The 17,923-nt window shown below is 41.3% G+C and overlaps 1 protein-coding gene across 2 annotated transcripts in view; it reads right to left on the bottom strand.

Annotated features, from left to right (window-relative positions):
• KCNH1 (potassium voltage-gated channel subfamily H member 1) overlaps positions 1–17,923 on the bottom strand; it is a 331,289-nt gene that overhangs the window by 297,621 nt on the left and 15,745 nt on the right. The window contains exon 2 of one of the 2 annotated variants that reach the window (XM_069768556.1): positions 2,317–2,343. The exons of the other annotated variant lie outside the window; for it this stretch is intronic. Coding sequence (XP_069624657.1) covers positions 2,317–2,343 — 27 coding nt within the window. The remainder of the gene's footprint in view (positions 1–2,316; positions 2,344–17,923) is intronic. 2 annotated transcript variants of the gene reach the window in all.

Below are 17,923 nucleotides of genomic sequence, written 5' to 3'. Positions count from 1 at the left end.
AGACTCTATGCTTTACTTCAGAGACCGGCAGGACAGTCGATTCCAAGTTGGCTGTCCGACCTAAGAACCTAAGCAGACAAGGTGGCAATGCGGACGAGGGGCGACGCTAGGGTCCCTATAAAATAGCCTCAGGCCACCACCGTCATACGGGTTTGTCCTATCCATCTGGGGGACAGAGAGAAGAGAAACAAGAGTGAGGACCTTATGGTAGCTAATGCAAGTAGGGACCTACTACGTTACTGTGCGCAAGGGTAAGGCTACTGATTTCCACCTGGATAAGGGGACTCTGGAATTACCATCAGACCGGCCGGACCCTGCCTACCCTGTTATCCGGCACCCTGGACTGTGGATGCTGAAGCCTTCAGTAAAGGTAAAGAGACTGCACGCATTGTGTCCTCGTTATTTTCCGCGCCTTACATCATCCACCATCAACATCTACATTTCTGGGAAGCCCTGGGGATATACTTCACCTGTGGGAAGGTATACCATCTAGCTGCCATAACATCACCCCAGCGGACCCCTGAGCAGCGTCGGTCACCCTGACCGAATACCACAGGTGGCGTCACGAACATTACCGTTATCTATAAACCCTATCCTTTTATTGGGCGCCCCTCATAGGGCCACGGTCCGGGTCAGGCCACCGTGACATCCTAGCTGAGGGAACTGAAGGACCCGGTACCGAGTACCCCATTGCCCTTACGTGGGGTCCAATTCTATCAGCACTTAAGCCACTGATTGGCTGCAGCAGTCCCATAAATGAATGTGACGTCATCACTGAAGGATAAAATTGTAAAAAAGCTGTCGGGGTGAGGTGAGATCATTTTTATTCTGTTTACTGCTGTTAGAGAACTTTGTTAAATCCCCAAAATGTTGGGATAATTAGAACAGAAACTTCTTAAAAACAATATCCTCTTCTCTACCTATTTCACATATTTCTATATATGTCACTATATATTTATTTATCTAACTCAAATATTTCGATTTATCTATGTTTTTGGAATATTTGAGGCTTTGTGGAGTAGTAATATGTCGTCCATCGCTTCCTTCATTTTGGGGCTTAACCTTACCTCAATATTCTAATTAATTTTTTGATTTGAGCACAAATAACATCCAATACAAATAAACATATACTTTGTGTAAGTTTTATACATTATTTTTTTTTTAGATTTACTGTATCTTAGCAAATACTTGATACCACCATACCTTGGAGGACGCCCTAACAACCTCCAAAGTTCTTAAGTTTTCATAAACATATATTGTCAAAGTCACACATGCATCACAGAGTCTATACATGGAAACAGGAAAACACGTGTACAAACATAACCATAGAATTAGTAGGACTGGGGCACCTGTAAAACACATACATAATGGAAGCGTAAGTGAACCTATTCAGCAGAGATCTCAACTCAAGCTTGGTGGTTACCCTTTATCTATGGTGGAGCCATCTGACATTTTATCCTTAGAAATGTCAATATTATCACATTGGTGGAGGTGGTGCTAGCGATCTACTGATTAAAGGGACGGTGGTGCACGAGAAGCTACAAACATTGAATAGTGGCCATGAATGGTACTGCAAGTTTTCTCCCATTTCTTCATATGGGAAAGTGCTTGCAGTACCGCTCATAGCCACTATACAATGTACGGCGCTGTGCCACATCCTGTATGATGCAGCCCCCTTAATCAGCCGATGGTGGGGGTTTTGGGAGCTGGTCACCACCAATCCAATATTAACGACCTTTCCCCTAGTGGAGGCTCCCGGTACTACATCGTTTAGAGATATGCAGGGAATTTGGAGCTCTGAGCGCTATAAAGATATGTTAAGGAATTAACCCCCCTCTCTCCCAAAATTTTGGACCTAAAAGCCAGATATTAAAAATCGGACGTGCCGATGTAATTGATATTCTGAGAGATTACGGATCCATATGGATAAACCATATCCCATATTCAGCCCTGACTTGGTTAGATCTGCTGTTGAATAGACTGCACTCATTAACTACACGTTACATAGATGTTTGGTTGGGACATATAGAGAGAGGTATGGATTCTACACACATTAGACTCCAGTTCTAGGCCAAAATCTGTTATTTTACAGGAACTTGTCCTCGCAGGGTACATACGGAGCGGAAGGCGGAAGCCTTGACATATGAGATTGATGTGAACGTCACAGATATCTGCGGCATGGAACTTTGTAAATTAACAGACATTGGTACAGAACGTATATAAATATATATATATATATATATATGGCACCAGGGATGGATTGGGGAGTAAGCTTTAATGGAATACATTATATTTATATATGTAGCACCGTTGTACCTGTCTGTCTATGGGATAATGTCCAGACTGAAAATTAAAGAAGAAAACAGGTTAAATGCAATTAATGATAAACTGATAATTATAATGAATGATCAATTAATTACATAAAAATTTAAAAAAAAAAATGACTACAACTTGAGTCTTACAAAAAAAAAATAGTAGGACCTGCCATGATGATATAATACTACTACTGCTATACTACCAAAGTGTAATGGAAATCTGAAGGAACGTAGATGTAGCAGACGCCAACAGGGGCACAACTATGGCGGGTACAGAGGCTGCGGTCGTACCCGGGCCCTGGAGATGAAAGGGGCCCAAAGCTTTCTCTAGCCTATATGGGAAGGCCAATACTGTTAAAGATAGACGGGGACTCTGTTGAAGACTTTGGATTGAGGCCACGAGCTTCTAGTTACACCATTGGTTGCCAACGTAGGGTGCCATGGCGGGCTACACTATTAACAGAGCCGTCATATTAGCGGCTGCTACATCTGTATCACTAACACGGGAGAAAGCAGAAACTTTACTTACGTTACTGGTCAAACACATATCACTGTGTTCCATGTTATTCTGCGCAGTGTCAAAAGCTCTGGAACCACAAGCTATGGGCCACGTAGTAGTGACCCTCCCCGAAAACATCAGTTCTCTAAACAGACCATCCCTGATCTACACCAGATCTACCCATGATGAATTTTCAATGCCTTTATACGCTACGTATATTGACCCACTTTTTTGACAGGACCACCACCCTCAACAGTGGGGTAGTGTGGGTTGCCAGCATCCAGGGCAAGATATGTATTTTGCACCTGTCTTCTTCCAGCGGTCCAGTACTGAACCCCTTAATCCCCCAAGCACGTGTTGTAATTTGAATTAAATACTGATGTCATTATAATTAGTGCTTTGAACTCCTTCTTTTTTTGCTGACAGCCATAAAACTTAAAATATGAAAAGTGATTTGCTATTATAGTTTTTCATCTCTTTTTTTTGTTATTACATTTCTATATGTAACAATTACATCACTCTATCCCTAACCCTTCACGTAACCCTAGCCCTAAACCAATGCTTAACCATAATTTTAAGCCAAACCCTAACCCAATCCCTAGTCCTAATACAAGCTAGGGTTAGAAAATAATGCAAAACCATAAAAGTAGCTCTCTCCGTAATGACTGAAGATCTTGTGCACTGCACACGATTCAATACTGTCTTCCTTCAATAGCTGCTCATATTCTGACATCTCAGTGGCTACTTATGTAGATGAGATTGACCCAGATGACAAAGCTCACAGCATTATACTGTTATAATGAGCTTTGTCATTTTGGTCGCTGCCTATGCAGAGCGCAGCAGGCGATGACGCACTTATCTTGCTTGCTGCACTGTGAATAAGTAGCAGCGGTTAGGCAGTCACTGCACCGCACCAAGTTAAAGCATTACTTGCAGAAAGAGATAACTGAGGGCGCTACCAAATAAATCAGGAAAAGCCAAGCGTATACTTAGAAAAGTGCAAACATCATGTAAAAGAAGAATGCAAATGTATTGGGGTCACCATAAAAAAAAAAACTTTATTACAAATAGCATGAAGGAGATACAAAAAAACACGACGATATAAAAATATTTAAAAAGCCAATAGGCTATGTATACACCAATGAGGTGCGTCTGGAATAAGATTACCATCTATAATTATCTGCACAGGATACACAGGTCAAGTGTAGAAGCTTCCAAAACTGAATACAAATAACGATCAAGGAACTGAACACAACACGAAATATCAAAATGCCCAAAAATAATAATAAGATGAGGTCAAGGATACACAGTCAGCCAGGGGGTCACGCAACTCCCACCACTGTTACCACTTTGTCACAGTCTTCAATCGTCAGGGCAATTACGCAATAGTCTGACGAGTGTTGGACAAGGCCACGGCTTCTTCCACTACTAGACCGGTTATTGGAGAACATTGAGCGTATGGTATATACACCTCTGATTCCAAAGCTTGAAATATACTGGTACGCCCATACGCTCACTGCCAGCATTGCAGTAGAAAAAAACAACTACCAGCTGCCTCCACCAATCGTTTATACGATAAACGAGTGGATACCCGTTACAGGTAGAGTATGGCTTCAGGGGTGTGGTTTACAGAGCAAAAGGAACGGAGCCATTCAATTTATATATTTCATCCAGAAAGAAAGAAAGTGTTTATAAAAAATATACAAAGATGATACAAAATAGGAACAAGCAAATCAATATATACAATAGCATAAAATAAGAAGGAATAACAAAATCAAATGACTAAACTTGATGTCATGAAAATAGTTCCGATTTATAGAGGGAAGAACTCCAGTGAAACATGGATCAATCCTACACAGCAATGTATCTTCCTGGCATATAACGAGGATGATAATTGGTATTGGCTTGAATTATAGATTGTATCTTAGTCTTAAAAAAAAAATGAGATTCCCAACTTTTACGCTCCTTTCCATCACCTTTCCTATCAGGATTTCATCTGTTCATAGGTAGGAGACATGGTATAGATATTTGTCATTTACTGGCTGATACATCTGGCGGAACCCCGGGAACCGCACAGCTATGTGAAACGATACTTCTCCATTTCATTGTGTTTCCAAAAAATATGACTTACCTATCTATTATATCGGCACTGGTCATAAAACCTCACTTTATAATTTCTTTAAGGTAGTCAAAAGATTTTACGATTTCTTTTTAGCTGGGGCTCTTATCAACCGGTTGTAAATCTGCCCTTCTCCGCAATGCATTGTGCGTTCAAGCTAAAATTGGCCTCACATCTGCTAGTCGTTAGGATTTTCCTTAATTACCTGTTTCCAAATGAGGAGGTCAGCTGCATAGGAGTCATGTAAAGGTAAATTGTTAGATTGCAAACTCTTGGTTAATTATGAGACTTCTTATAGGTTTGCAATCATATCTATAAAAGATGGTAAAAGAAAATATCTCGACTATAAATGATTTTTAATAAAATAATGTAAATGTTATGAAATATCATAAAATATAAAAAATGACCCAAATTAATAACAAGTTGAAACCAAAAGTATATCTAAACTGTGAATAAACAAAATTATATTAAAAATAATGCACATGAACAACCATGAACCCTGGATAGTACAAGTGATGATAAGAGTGACCAACAAAGTGGATGAATAGGTACGCATGACGAAGCTAATTGGAAGAATAAGAGAAGCTGTGGGATCAGGCAAAAAAGATAAGATGAGGAAAAGACTCCATGCGTATGGCCACCACTCTGGCTTCTTCAGGGGTAAAAGTGATCCCACTGGTCAAAACAAAACAACAGTTTACCTATTTTTTATATAACTCCCGTCAACGAAAATAATTCGGCAATCCTATCTAAGATGTCCCAATGAAGAGAAGTTACAAACCCCTTAAAGGGATCTTCCTAGCTCTTAAAGTGATCGCATCTTGCTATGACCATTTTATAAGCATGGGGTTCCAACTGCCAAGACCCTCTCTGATTTTGAGAATTAAGGAGCTATTTTCTCCCAACCAACAAAAAAAACCACACCACGGCGACACATATTCAACACAAAGTAAAGAGCATGGCGACATTTGGATAATTTTTTAAAAAAATATAAATATTATGTATATCAAATACATAAATTTATGGCTAAAAATTATTTTTTTAAATTGGGTTTCATTAAAAAATATTTCACTCTTTGGCTTTTACAGGCTCTTTGTTTTGCCGCACATTCAACTTTGATGTGGTCTGTGATCGTCAATCATCCAAGAGGAGCTCAGAAAAAGTCGGATAAAAGAGTTACAAACTCATCCATTGGACTGTTAGCATGAGCTCACTGACGGATTCTTAGTTAACTCATTCTGCAGACACCAGAGGCTATAGAAAATAAACAATGTAAAATGTGTCTCGCTGCCTAGGTTACTGGCCACTTCTGTAGTCTATCGGAGATGGCTGATCTCTTAGGCAAGAAGCACATGCCTGGCAACCTTTTGCCTTAGATCGTGTACGTGATGTTGTAAAGCCAGATCCAGTGAGTCAGGCAAATGTTTGGCAAGAATGGGCTCCCTGCCTAGAAGACCAGCCATCTTGCTTTTTGTCTAGAAGATCAGCCACCTCTGACATGGACTGCAGAAGTGGCTGGTCATTTAGACAACGAGACACTGATTAAAACTAAAAATCCCTCTGTTCTTAAAGGGGTTGTCCGGCCTTAGGCTACATGTCTGCAGTCAATCTATGTGTGCTGTGAGGATTGTTCGGTGAAAGCAGCAAGCAGTCATGTGACCACAAGTATGTGATTTGCATACTTCTGGCCACAATCCAACTAGACTGTCAATACAAGGGAGGCCACACCCGTCTAGTCGGCATGTGATCACATATATGTAAATCACAAACTTGCGGTCACACACCTGTCATTCCCGGCGCTGGAGATTTCCCACAGTGTGATGTGAGGACATAGAGTGACTGCAGACTTGTAGCCTAAGGCTGCACAGCCACTTTAAGAATGGGGAGGGATTTAATAGGAGGAACATTTCAAAGCTGTACCCTGCAAATGTTAAGAAAGGTGGAGGTGACATTTTATTTCTAGATTTCACTTTCCTGCCTGCCGGTTCTCTGTAAATGTCCATAAATTTCCTTAATTTCTACAAAATCCCTCTAGAATCCAACAGTAAATAAATCACTAAATGGAGGGGGAAGAGGGAGATGCAGCTGCAGTATCTCTGCCTCATGAGAGGGGAGGAGAAACAGAAGGAGACATATGATTGGACAGCACAGTAGGAAGATCCCGCCCACAAATAATCATGGAGAGAGAAAATAGAAACCAGCAGAAAAAAAGAAAAAGACTGAAAACGTGCAGGTGTAACAGCAGTGGAGTGAGGTCTCTGCGCAGCGCCCTCTGCTGGGGACCGTTTCTGCTTTCTATCTGAACGAGGACAGGCTAAACCGGGTAAATAAATGCAGGATTGGGATAATCACATCCATGGATATTTCTTAACGTCTAAGAATAAAAAATGTTTATTTGTGACATTTGTAACAGATTTGGAAATACCGAAAGAAAATACAAAAGGCAGAACCACGCTGATAGCAGTGGGCGCTCGTCACATCGGCTTTCGGTGACATTTCAGCCGCAGCGGTTAATCTTTTGTACTAATCAAATACAAGGCTCAGATTTGTCGTGGATGGATTAGCAAAAAAAAAAAAAAAAACATTCTCATTTCACAGAAGACAAAACTTTTTGCAGTTCAAAAACTCAGAAAGCCTTAAAGGGAACCTGTCAGCAGGATTGTGCTCAGTAACTACAGACAGTGTCAGGTTGGCGCCGTTATACTGATTGCAGTGATACCTGGTGATGAAATCCGTCTTGTGGTTGTTGTTTAATCTTTATTTTCAGCTGTGAGTTAATGATATGCTCGTGCTCAGGGGTGGCCTGTGGGCGGGGCTGTGGGTGGGGATCGGGCAGTCTGTGGGCGGGGCTGTGGGCAGGGATCAGGGGGTGTTGTGGGCGGGGCTTCATGGTGGTGCTCTGATTGGGTAGTCTTGTGTATGGGCTTCTGACAAGTCACTGATCCCTCACTGACCTGCCCCCTATTTTACATACTGCATAGAATATTGTTTAGGAAACAAAAATTAACATTCATCACACAGGCGGCGGTGCTTGCGCTGTAGCATGATACAATGGATAATATGCCTTTATGCATTTATTATTTAGTCATATAGTTTGGTGGTGAGAAAAAAACAATTATTTTCATCAAAATGGCGCCTGGGCAGTAGCATCTGTCGTGTTCTAATAGATGCTACTGTGCAGGCGCCATTTTGCTAGAGGGAAAAATAAACTTGGCTCCATCATATTGTCAATGAGTAACTTAAGGCTGTGTGCACACGTTGCAGTTTTTTCGCGTTTTTTCCCAATAAAAATGCTATAAAACCGCAAAAAAACCGCATACAATAAGCATCCCATCATTTAGAATGAATTCCGCATGTTTTGTGCACATGATGCGTTTTTTTCCGTGACAAAAATGCATCGCGGTGAAAACCGCAGCATGTTCATTAATTTTGCGGGTTTTTTTGAGGATTTCCCACTACGAAATGCATTGGGAAGTGTCCGGAAAAAACCGCGGGCAAAAACGCGTAAAAAAAACCGCAGCAAAATTGCAGCAAAAACGCATGCGGATTTCTTGCGGATTTCTTGCAGAAAATGTCCGGTTTTTCTCAGGAATTTTCTGCGAGAAATCCTGAACGTGTGCACATAGCCTAAAGCTTACAGGCTTCAAAGGGTTACTCCCATCTTCATAGATGAATTTTGACAGATAAAGCTTCTAAAAATAAGCACTTTGGCAATTTACTGCAGATTATCTTTTGCAGCCGTTTTTGAGATATTGACACTTTTCGTTTGCTCACAACTAGTTGCCTAGGAGACCGACCACCACTGCTGCCTAGCTTGTAAGCACTGAGCTGAAACTGACCTGGAGCTCATACTCACCTGCGAGAAAAATTTCAGCCGTTCTTGAGATATCAACACTTTTTGTTTGTTTGTTTACAGCTGGTTGACTTGGAGACCGACCAACGCTGCTAGACGGCAGAACGTGATCAGTGCTTACAAGCTCTTTTCTACAGATCGAGTAAGCACAGTTTTGAAGCTAGCCAGGATCGCTGGAGAGGCTCATGCTTACCTGCGAGAAACTCGGATGAGTCTCGCAAGTCAATGTACGGCACTGCACCCAGCACTCAGATCAGAGCGTGCGGCCGCATAGCAATACATGCAGCCTCACGCTCCGCTCCTGAGTGCAAGACTCATCCGAGTTTCTCGCAGGTAAGTATGAGCCCTTAGGGGGTAACTGCGCTCTCCAGCGATCCTGTCTAGCTTCAAAACTGTGCTTACGCGATCTGTAGAAAAGAGCTTGTAAGCACTGATCACGTTCTGCTGTCTAGCAGCGGTGGTCGTTCTCCAAGGCAACCAGCTGTAAACAAACAAAAAATGTTGATATCTTAAAAAACAGCTGAAATTTTTAACAAACAGTAAATTGCAAAATTGCTTGTATTTATAAGCCCTATCCAAAAAAATTATCAGTTTATGACGATGGGAATAATCTTTTAATACAAAATTTGCAACTATCATCTGTCATTTGTAGTCTTGGTCTCATATAACGAGAAGACTTTTTAGGTCCCCCCTAGACTTGTACCACTGACGCCCCCCAAATACTTGACAAAACGTAATTCCAAAACTGTCTGCAATAAGTTGAATTGAACGATCAGGGAAAACGAAGCACAAAAACATTTCAATTTGTGTTCTGCTGGATACAATTCAATTACATAAAGAAATAGGCACAGCAAATTTTGCTGCTCATCTCTTATCCTAAATTTCTAATTAACTAGACGTCGCATGAACTCCTTGTCACTCTCCCCAAACTGTCTACCTCCGCCGCGGGTGACAACGGCAGAGCGAACAATGCTGCATTCTCCCGATCTGTGTCAAACGCTGTTCTTCATCCTGCATTGAACGTCTTGTGAGCGGCTGCGGCGCTGAGAATACTACAGACCCTCTTATCTAAAAATATCATTAGACAGCAGAGTCCTGTTGGCAAATCTCCTGTCTTTTATAGCGACGAAGTTAAAAGTCAGAGTGAAATATTTTACATGAAAAAAGATGGAACCCTCGAAAGTGTCAGCTTTGTCGTTTATGTTCGGCCTTGGTTTTCTTTGCAGGTGATTATGAGATGGCTCAGAATTAAAGCTGAAGGAATTGTACCGTGACAGCGATATACATTAGCGAGTCAGCGTGCACCCATTATTGTGCGGCTATATATGGCGCAAGGTGGGGGAGGTTCACTTCGGTTAAAATGGCAATGACTAATGTAAAAATACTAACCCCCATAATATCCTTCTCTTCATTGACCATGTTCTGCTTCATATTGCAAGAGATACATTATATTTAAAAAAAAACCTATATACTGCATCTCCCAGGAGCCGTTCATCTGTCTATGTCTCCTCTGCTCTGTGTCTATCACAAAAAGAGTAGATGCTGCAGCAGAAACCTCTCCCCACTGCTCTATATCTATATACTGTGGTGTTCTGAAATTGCATTCATGTACTGATAGTGGTTCTGGTGCTGAATTCATGTACTGATAGTGGTTCTGGCACTCCATTTATATACTGATGATTGTTCTGATGCTGCATTCATGTACTGATGATGGTTCTGATGCTGCATTCATGTACTGATGGAGGTTCTGATGCTGCATTCATGTACTGAAGGTGGTTTTCGTGATGTATTCATATATCGATGGTGGTTCTGGGGTTGCATTCTTGTACTGATGGTGGTCCTGGCACTGCACTCATGTGTTGATAGTGGTTCTGATTTTGTACACATGTAGCAATCAATAATGTGCTTCATGATATGGTAAAGCTTAAAAATACCCAAAACTTAGAGATTTCAGATTACAAGGAGGATTTGGCAAATTTCTGCTCCAAAAATTAAGTTTAAGTTAGTGTGCTTTCACACTGATTTCTTTGGAGTTGAAACTGTACAAATCCTCTCAGAATACTCTAAACTTGATTCCGGTGATGTATTAATGTACCGATGGTAGTTCTGGTGATGTACTCATGTAAGTACCACTGTAAAAAAATGTGGCCCTTGGGATTGGTTCAGTATGACAATGTGGCTCTTGGGCCAAAAATTGTTGTGCACCCATCTTCTAAACTGATAGTGGTTTGACAAATGTGATCTACAACAATCAACCAAAAGGGGGACTTACACTGACAAACAAAAGGTAACAATGTTTTGGACTTTTGGCTTTCAGGCTCCATATCTCACCATCCACTACTGCTTAGAACGTGAGACTCCCATCATTTTATAAACCATCATATTGGCTATCTCATACATAAATTTGATTTGCAACTATTTAGCATATGATTAGTTATGTAGATTCTTGTCATTGTTACTGTTTTACTCCTGGTGGTGGAAAAATCCTTTTCTTCCTGTATATTACAAAATACAACCTGCTCTCAAATTCCCTAATAGCTCCATGTGTTATTAGGTTAATTCTCAAGCAAAATGTCAATAGTTCAAAGAGAGGAGCAGCCATGAATAAGATTTCCCAAGAAAAGGGAAACCGCATCATCCTGCTCATCGATAGCGTTCTCTCGGTCAAGAAAATTGACAAACTGTATCATGTGAGTGCCATGTCAGTGGTGAAATTACGGAATGAAGTCCGTCCATCCATTCAAAAGCTAAGAGGTGGACATCCAGGCAAAATATCGGGAGTCAAAAAGTCAGCTCATCACAAGGTCTACCGATTCTGGCATAACAAACATGGCAGTGGAGGTGGCTTGTTTGCTTCGTAATAATGAGCTCACAGACATCCATGTAAGCACCGTGCGACGCACATTACACAAGTCTGGAATGGAGCCCTGAAAAAAAGGTAAGAAGACTCGACTTCAATATCGTCATAAGAAGTGTTGGCTTGAGTTTGCAAAAAAGTACGCAAAGTAGACAGTAGAAGATTAAGAAGAGGTGAATTGGAGCGATGAGCTGAAAGTCAATAGACCAGGCTCTGATGGGTGAAAATGGGTCTGGAAAAAAGGGAAAAAGGGGCTAACGGATCAAGAAATTGAAGGAACTGTCAAGTTTGGAGAAGGAAGCCTGATGATATGGGGTTGGTTCACAGCAATAGGCATTGGATACTTGACCAGGATCGATGGTGGCCTCAATGCTGAGCTATACGTGAATATCGTACAAGACAAGTTACATTGTACACTCGATTACTATGGGTATGAAAAGGACGACATAGTGTTCTAGGAAAACAACCGCCCAAAGCATATGTCGAGATTGGCGAAGAAATGGTTCAATGACAATGAAGTAGAGGAGCTGGATTGGCCCCAACAGTCCCCAGACCTCAACCCTATCCAACACTTGTGGATAGAGCTGAAGACAAAGCTGTATACATAACCAAGTGAGTCGACCAGTATGCACCAACTCTGGGAAAGTCTAGAAGAGACCTGGGATCAGATTTCGATTGAAACATGCTTGATTCTGATGCTCCATTGGAAATGGGGTAAAAGTGCCCCTTTCTGGTGTTTGGTGAAAGTCCCAGCGGTTGGACCCCCAATGATCTAGAAGTTATCACCTAACCATAGGATACCCGGAGGACCCCTTTTATAGGTCCTGGACCTTAATTTAATAGCTATAATGTAATCTCACTATTGTGTGCTATTATATTGTCGTCGTCAGTACAATCGGGAAAAGTAAAATAAACCCCATCCCTCAATCTAATCAACCTCCTATGACAATTTTGTCAACTTTTGTTTTATTCCACCAGGAGGCTTAACATTCTTCAGTATCTTAAGGGTTAAACAGCTGGATAGGAGCTTTATCTTTTTTATTATTATTATTTTATTTTTTTTTATCTTATTCGGCTATCACCCTGGGAGTTTGGCTGTCACAACAAAATGGAATATGTGATAATTATTGATGGCCTGCTGCTTGTAAAGCATAATTATAAATCTTTGATTCCCATATTCAAGTACATTTTAAGCCTCACTCCAGACCTACAGTACTTGGGAGTGGATTAATTTTAATAATTTCACATAAGCATAGCTTGTCAGTTCATGGAGCTGTTCTAGGCATATCTCCTAACTGTCCCCGAACCAGTTGGACTGTCCAGAATAGCTGCTGTCCTGGGAGGTCGATGGTATAATCTGACCTCAGCTGTATCTAGGTCCTCAAATGTGTAGATGTATTACAGTGTGTGCATGTAGATGTAGCAGAGGTGTGTGTGTGTAAATGCAGCAAAGCTGTGTGTAGATGTAGCATAGCTGTGTGTTTACATGTAGAAAATCTGTGTGTGTAGATGTTGCAGATCTGTCTGTATATGTATCAGAGCTGTGAGTGTAGATGTAAGAGATTGGTGTGCGTAGATGTTGCAGAGAAGTCTGTGTAGATGTAGCAGAGTTGTGTGTGTAGATGTAGCACAGTTGTGTGTAGATGTTTCATAGCTGTGTGTAGATGTAGCAAAGCTCAGTGTATGTAGAGGTAGCAGAGCTGTGAGTGTTCTGTATATATAGCAAAGCTGTGTGTGGATGTAGCATTCTTGTGTGTGTAGATGTAGCAGAGCTGTGTGTAGACGTTGCAGAGCTGTGTGTGTGTGTACAGATGTAGCAGGGCTGTGTGGGGATGAGTGCATAATACTGTATGGAGGGCTATGTGTGGAGAGCATAAGACTGTGTGGGGGAAATGTACTGTGGTGGCATTATACTGTGTGTGGGGCCATCAAATGGACTCTATACTATGTGGGAACAGTAATGGGCTTCACTGGTAGAACATTTATGTGTGGAAACATAAAGGACTGGGTAAGTGGAGAGTACTGGCTTGCAGATTGTGCCCACTTTTCTAATGCATCAAAGTTAGGAGGTCCGATCAAAAAGAGGTAATGCGGTTCCTTGTACAGAATACCAGGGAGAGCTCCTTGAGAAAAAGTTAAGCAAAGTAACTTCTCTCTGGTCTCACCTTTTGGAGGCCACCCTATAATTGAATGCCCCAGTCTTTAACAAGCCTTGCAATCCAACTAAGGATGGAAGCTCAGTCAGAGTCACGTCCCCATCTGTAGGCCGCTGTTTCGGGGTTCTTGCCTATTGTCATTGCACAGCAAGGAACTGACTGGCGGCAATGATCCTTTAACAATCAAGACCGCTGGTAAATATGATAAAATGTTGATCTTGTAATACACAAAATAAATGATAGGATGTACTGCAAGTCCAGTACTGACACATCTGCACAAGACTGGTAAAGTGGAAAATGCAGCAGTTGTGCCTAGAAATCAATACCCCTTCCAAAGAGCTCGAGAAAAAAAAAGAAAAGAAAAAAAGCGGAATCAGACAGTTTTCGGTGGGCCCCTGCGCCACTTTTTTTTGCACCAGTTTCATAGATTCTTGTCCGATGTCACTGCATAGAAGCTCACATGATTAAACATGGAGGTCAGCATGGTATCGATCTTGACTAGCAATTGAAGTTGCCATTGTCACCCTTCATTATTCTGAAACCTAGAGGGGGATGGACGCCTCGGATCTGCTGGCATCACAAGGTCTGAGGGATCGGCAAGTAATCAATGCAGCGAGGACTAATATCGTACTGTGTCTACCATAAAAGTGCTAGTATAAACAGTATCGAGATCAACGGCATAAGCAGAACGGTCAACATCAAGAGAATGACACGGAAAGTGAGAAAGATACAGATAGAACATAGATAAAAAGACAGATAAAGAGATTTTAAATAGATAAAATGCTTTGAAAAAGTAATCATACCCCGTGAACTTTTCCACATTTTTTTCATGTTACACCCACAAACTTACAAATGTATTACATTTGGATTTTATGTGATATACTAACACAAAGAAGTGGCCAGTATTTGCACAACGTAGAGGAAATGATACATGGTTTTCTAAATATTCAAAAATATAAATCTGAGTATTGTGACGTGCATTTGTATTCCGCCCTCCTGAGTCAATACTATGTAAGACCACCTTTCGCAGCAATGACTGCCCTACCAGATTTGCACATGTAGAGGCTGAAATTTCTGCCTCTTCTTCTTTGGACACTCACTCTCACTTACTGAGATTGAATGGAGATGTTTCTGAACAGCAACTTTCAAGTCTTGTCATAGATTTTCAATAGGATTTAGGTCTGGACTGTGGCACCCACAACCGTCACCTCAACTAACTCCACATGCTAGTTGTGTCCACTACATGGCCAGTGGAAGAAGGTGATCTGGTCTGATTAGACTAAATAAGAACTTTTTAGGCTAAATGCAAAACACTATGTGTGGCGTAAAACTAACACTGCATTTTACCCTGGAAATACCATCCCCACCATCACACATGGTGGTGGCAGCAGCATCGTGCTGTGGACATGCTTTTTGTTCAGCAGGGACAGGGAAGCTGGTCAGAGTTGATGGTAATCCTGAAAGAAAACCTGTAGAGGCTTCAAAACACTTGAAACTGGGGCTTACGTTCACCTTCCAGCAGGACAACAACAACTCTAAACATACTGCCAGAGCTACACTGGATGGTTTAGATCAAAGCATACCCATGTGTGTGAACGACCCAGTCACAGTCCAGACCTAAATCCCATTGAGTATTTTTGAAGGTTGCTGTTCAGAGACGCCTCCATCCAATGTCAGTGAGGGAGAGCGAGTGTGCAAAGAAGAAGGGGCAAAAAGGTCACCTCTAGAGGTGGAAAGCTCGTACATACTCCACAAGACTTGTAGCAGTAATTTCAGCGATAAGTGAGTATTGACCCAGTGGGATGAAGGTAAATGCATGTCGCTTTTTCAGATTATATATCACATACTGTCCCAATAACATACATTTAAGTTTGAAAGATCGAATATTCCAATACTTCTAATTCTTTTATTTGGAGGCATAGCAGTTGTCATATATTAGCTGGCACAATACAATTAGGACACACAATGGAAAATGATGTTCCCGTTACAATGGACTATAAATGATGAGCTAATCATCGGATTCCTAATGTTGAGACTCTTAGCAATCATCTGTTATTTGCAAATGATCAGTTTTCCTACAGCGCCTCCGCAGGAGAAATGGAGAATTACATCATTTTTGCTGAAACCAAAATGTTGTCAGCATAACGTGTTGCGTTCCTTTGTAAAATACGGGCAACCTAAATTTGGAGACCTTCCCCTTTTATTAATTCCTGAATTGTCTGATAGAGTGTTTTAGAAATTGGTATGTCAAATCATTATACTGCTTCTTCTCTATGCACTTTTAATGGAGGGGGGCTTTTATTGTTTATAACTGGAGATTTTGCTCTTGATGCAAACATTTTATGTAACGAGGAATCCAACATTTCGGAGACTTCAGGGATTATTTCTTCCTGATGACTCAGCAGTACGGCAGTGTAAATTCCGGCTCACAGTGGTGTCATAAACTGCAATCTGTAACACTCCATCAGCTGGATCCTACGGTTGCATTTAGTTATAGAGGTGAAACGCAAAAGATGACTCCCTAGGGAAACCTAATAAAGGAACTGGAAAAATAATACAGTGCGCATGCGCATACCAGTGCGCATACCAGTCATTATGTTTTATCCAGGATGTTCCTTTAAATATATTTTAATTATTTTTTTTTATAGTAAAACATAAAAAAGAGATCCAGTATATCCAGGACTCGTACTGACACACAAAAAAACGGCAACAGGCCATTCTTATTGTATAGTGAATGCAAAAAAAAACAAACCTGAAGAACAATGTTGGAAAAAAAAGATGGGCCTACATGACTATCAGCAGTAAAATAGGGAATTAATGAAAAAATAAAACAAGTGTGTCTCTCTAAAGTGAATTTGGTGATTCATCTTTCCAGAATATGTGACCGGCTGCGTTATTGCAGCCGTGTACGCTTTTCTCTAAAAGCTGCCGAGGATCATGGATCATCTTTTTGATGACTAGTTCAAGAGGTTTCTCCTCGTGGGTTCTCCATCCCCCGATCCACAGGACTGACAGGTCTCTGCCTATGTGTGTGTATAGGGAGAGATCTGAGTCTAGAGGAGTGGGGTGGGTAACTGCCAGGAGGGACCGTTCTTGGACTAGTCATACTAGACATATAGTCTCTGGTCGGCTCCTCAAAGTATATTTTTTCTGAAATAACAGCGATTCATAGCGCATCAGGTTACAGGTTCATGCTGCACGTGGCTTAGGCAGCAAGAATCTGCTGTCACGTTCCCTTTAATTAAACTCCAGACCTTAGCAACATAGTTAGCAAGGCGGAAAAAATACATTTGTCCATCCAGTTCAACCTAAATACAATATTGTTACGCTCCAGGAAGAGATATTTGTATTGTCCCCTTATATATTTATACATGGTTATTAGATCACCTCTCAGTCGTCTTTTTTGTAGACTAAATAATCCTAATTTTGATAATCTCTCTAGGTATTGTAGTTCCCCCATCCCCTTTATTAATTTTGTTGCCCTCCTTTGTTCCATTATGTCCTTCCTGAGCACTAGTGCCCAAAACTGTACATACTACTCCATGTGCGGTCTAACCAGGGATTTGTGCAGAGGCAGTATAATGTTCTCACTTGTTTCATAGTTATAATTTGATTTATATGGATATTATATCATATTGTACAACATGTTCATATGTAATTATTTGTAAAAACCTCAATAAAAATGTAGTGGCACAAAACCCCCCAAAAACAGCATATGCCTGCCCTTCTTTTTCAATGCACAAGGGGAGGGGAGAAGCAATTACAATTGGGGCTGTATAAGGACTCAAATTTCCCTCCCAGCTGGTGTAGGAAGACTTAAAGGGGTTGTCCACTACTAAGACATCCACTTCTTGATCAAAATAATAAAGCCTATATATACCTCCCAAGCCGGAGCCGTTCCCAAAGTGTCGGCACTCGTTCTACCGGGGTGGTTGTTGTGACACATGACCTTGGTGCCCAATCAGCACTGGTGTCACTGTCTCTACCTTCAGACAAATCGAACATTAAGGGGAAGTCCGGGCTGCAGCTGCTCTCTCACACCCTCTTCATGCTCAATTCGACAGGAGGCGCCAGCGTTGATTGGGCGCCGGGGTCACGTGTAACAACAGCAACAACACGAGAGC

Source organism: Ranitomeya imitator, chromosome 5 (assembly GCF_032444005.1).
Source record: "Ranitomeya imitator isolate aRanImi1 chromosome 5, aRanImi1.pri, whole genome shotgun sequence".
Lineage (NCBI taxonomy): Eukaryota > Metazoa > Chordata > Amphibia > Anura > Dendrobatidae > Ranitomeya > Ranitomeya imitator.
This window is presented reverse-complemented; position numbering and strand designations above follow the sequence as displayed.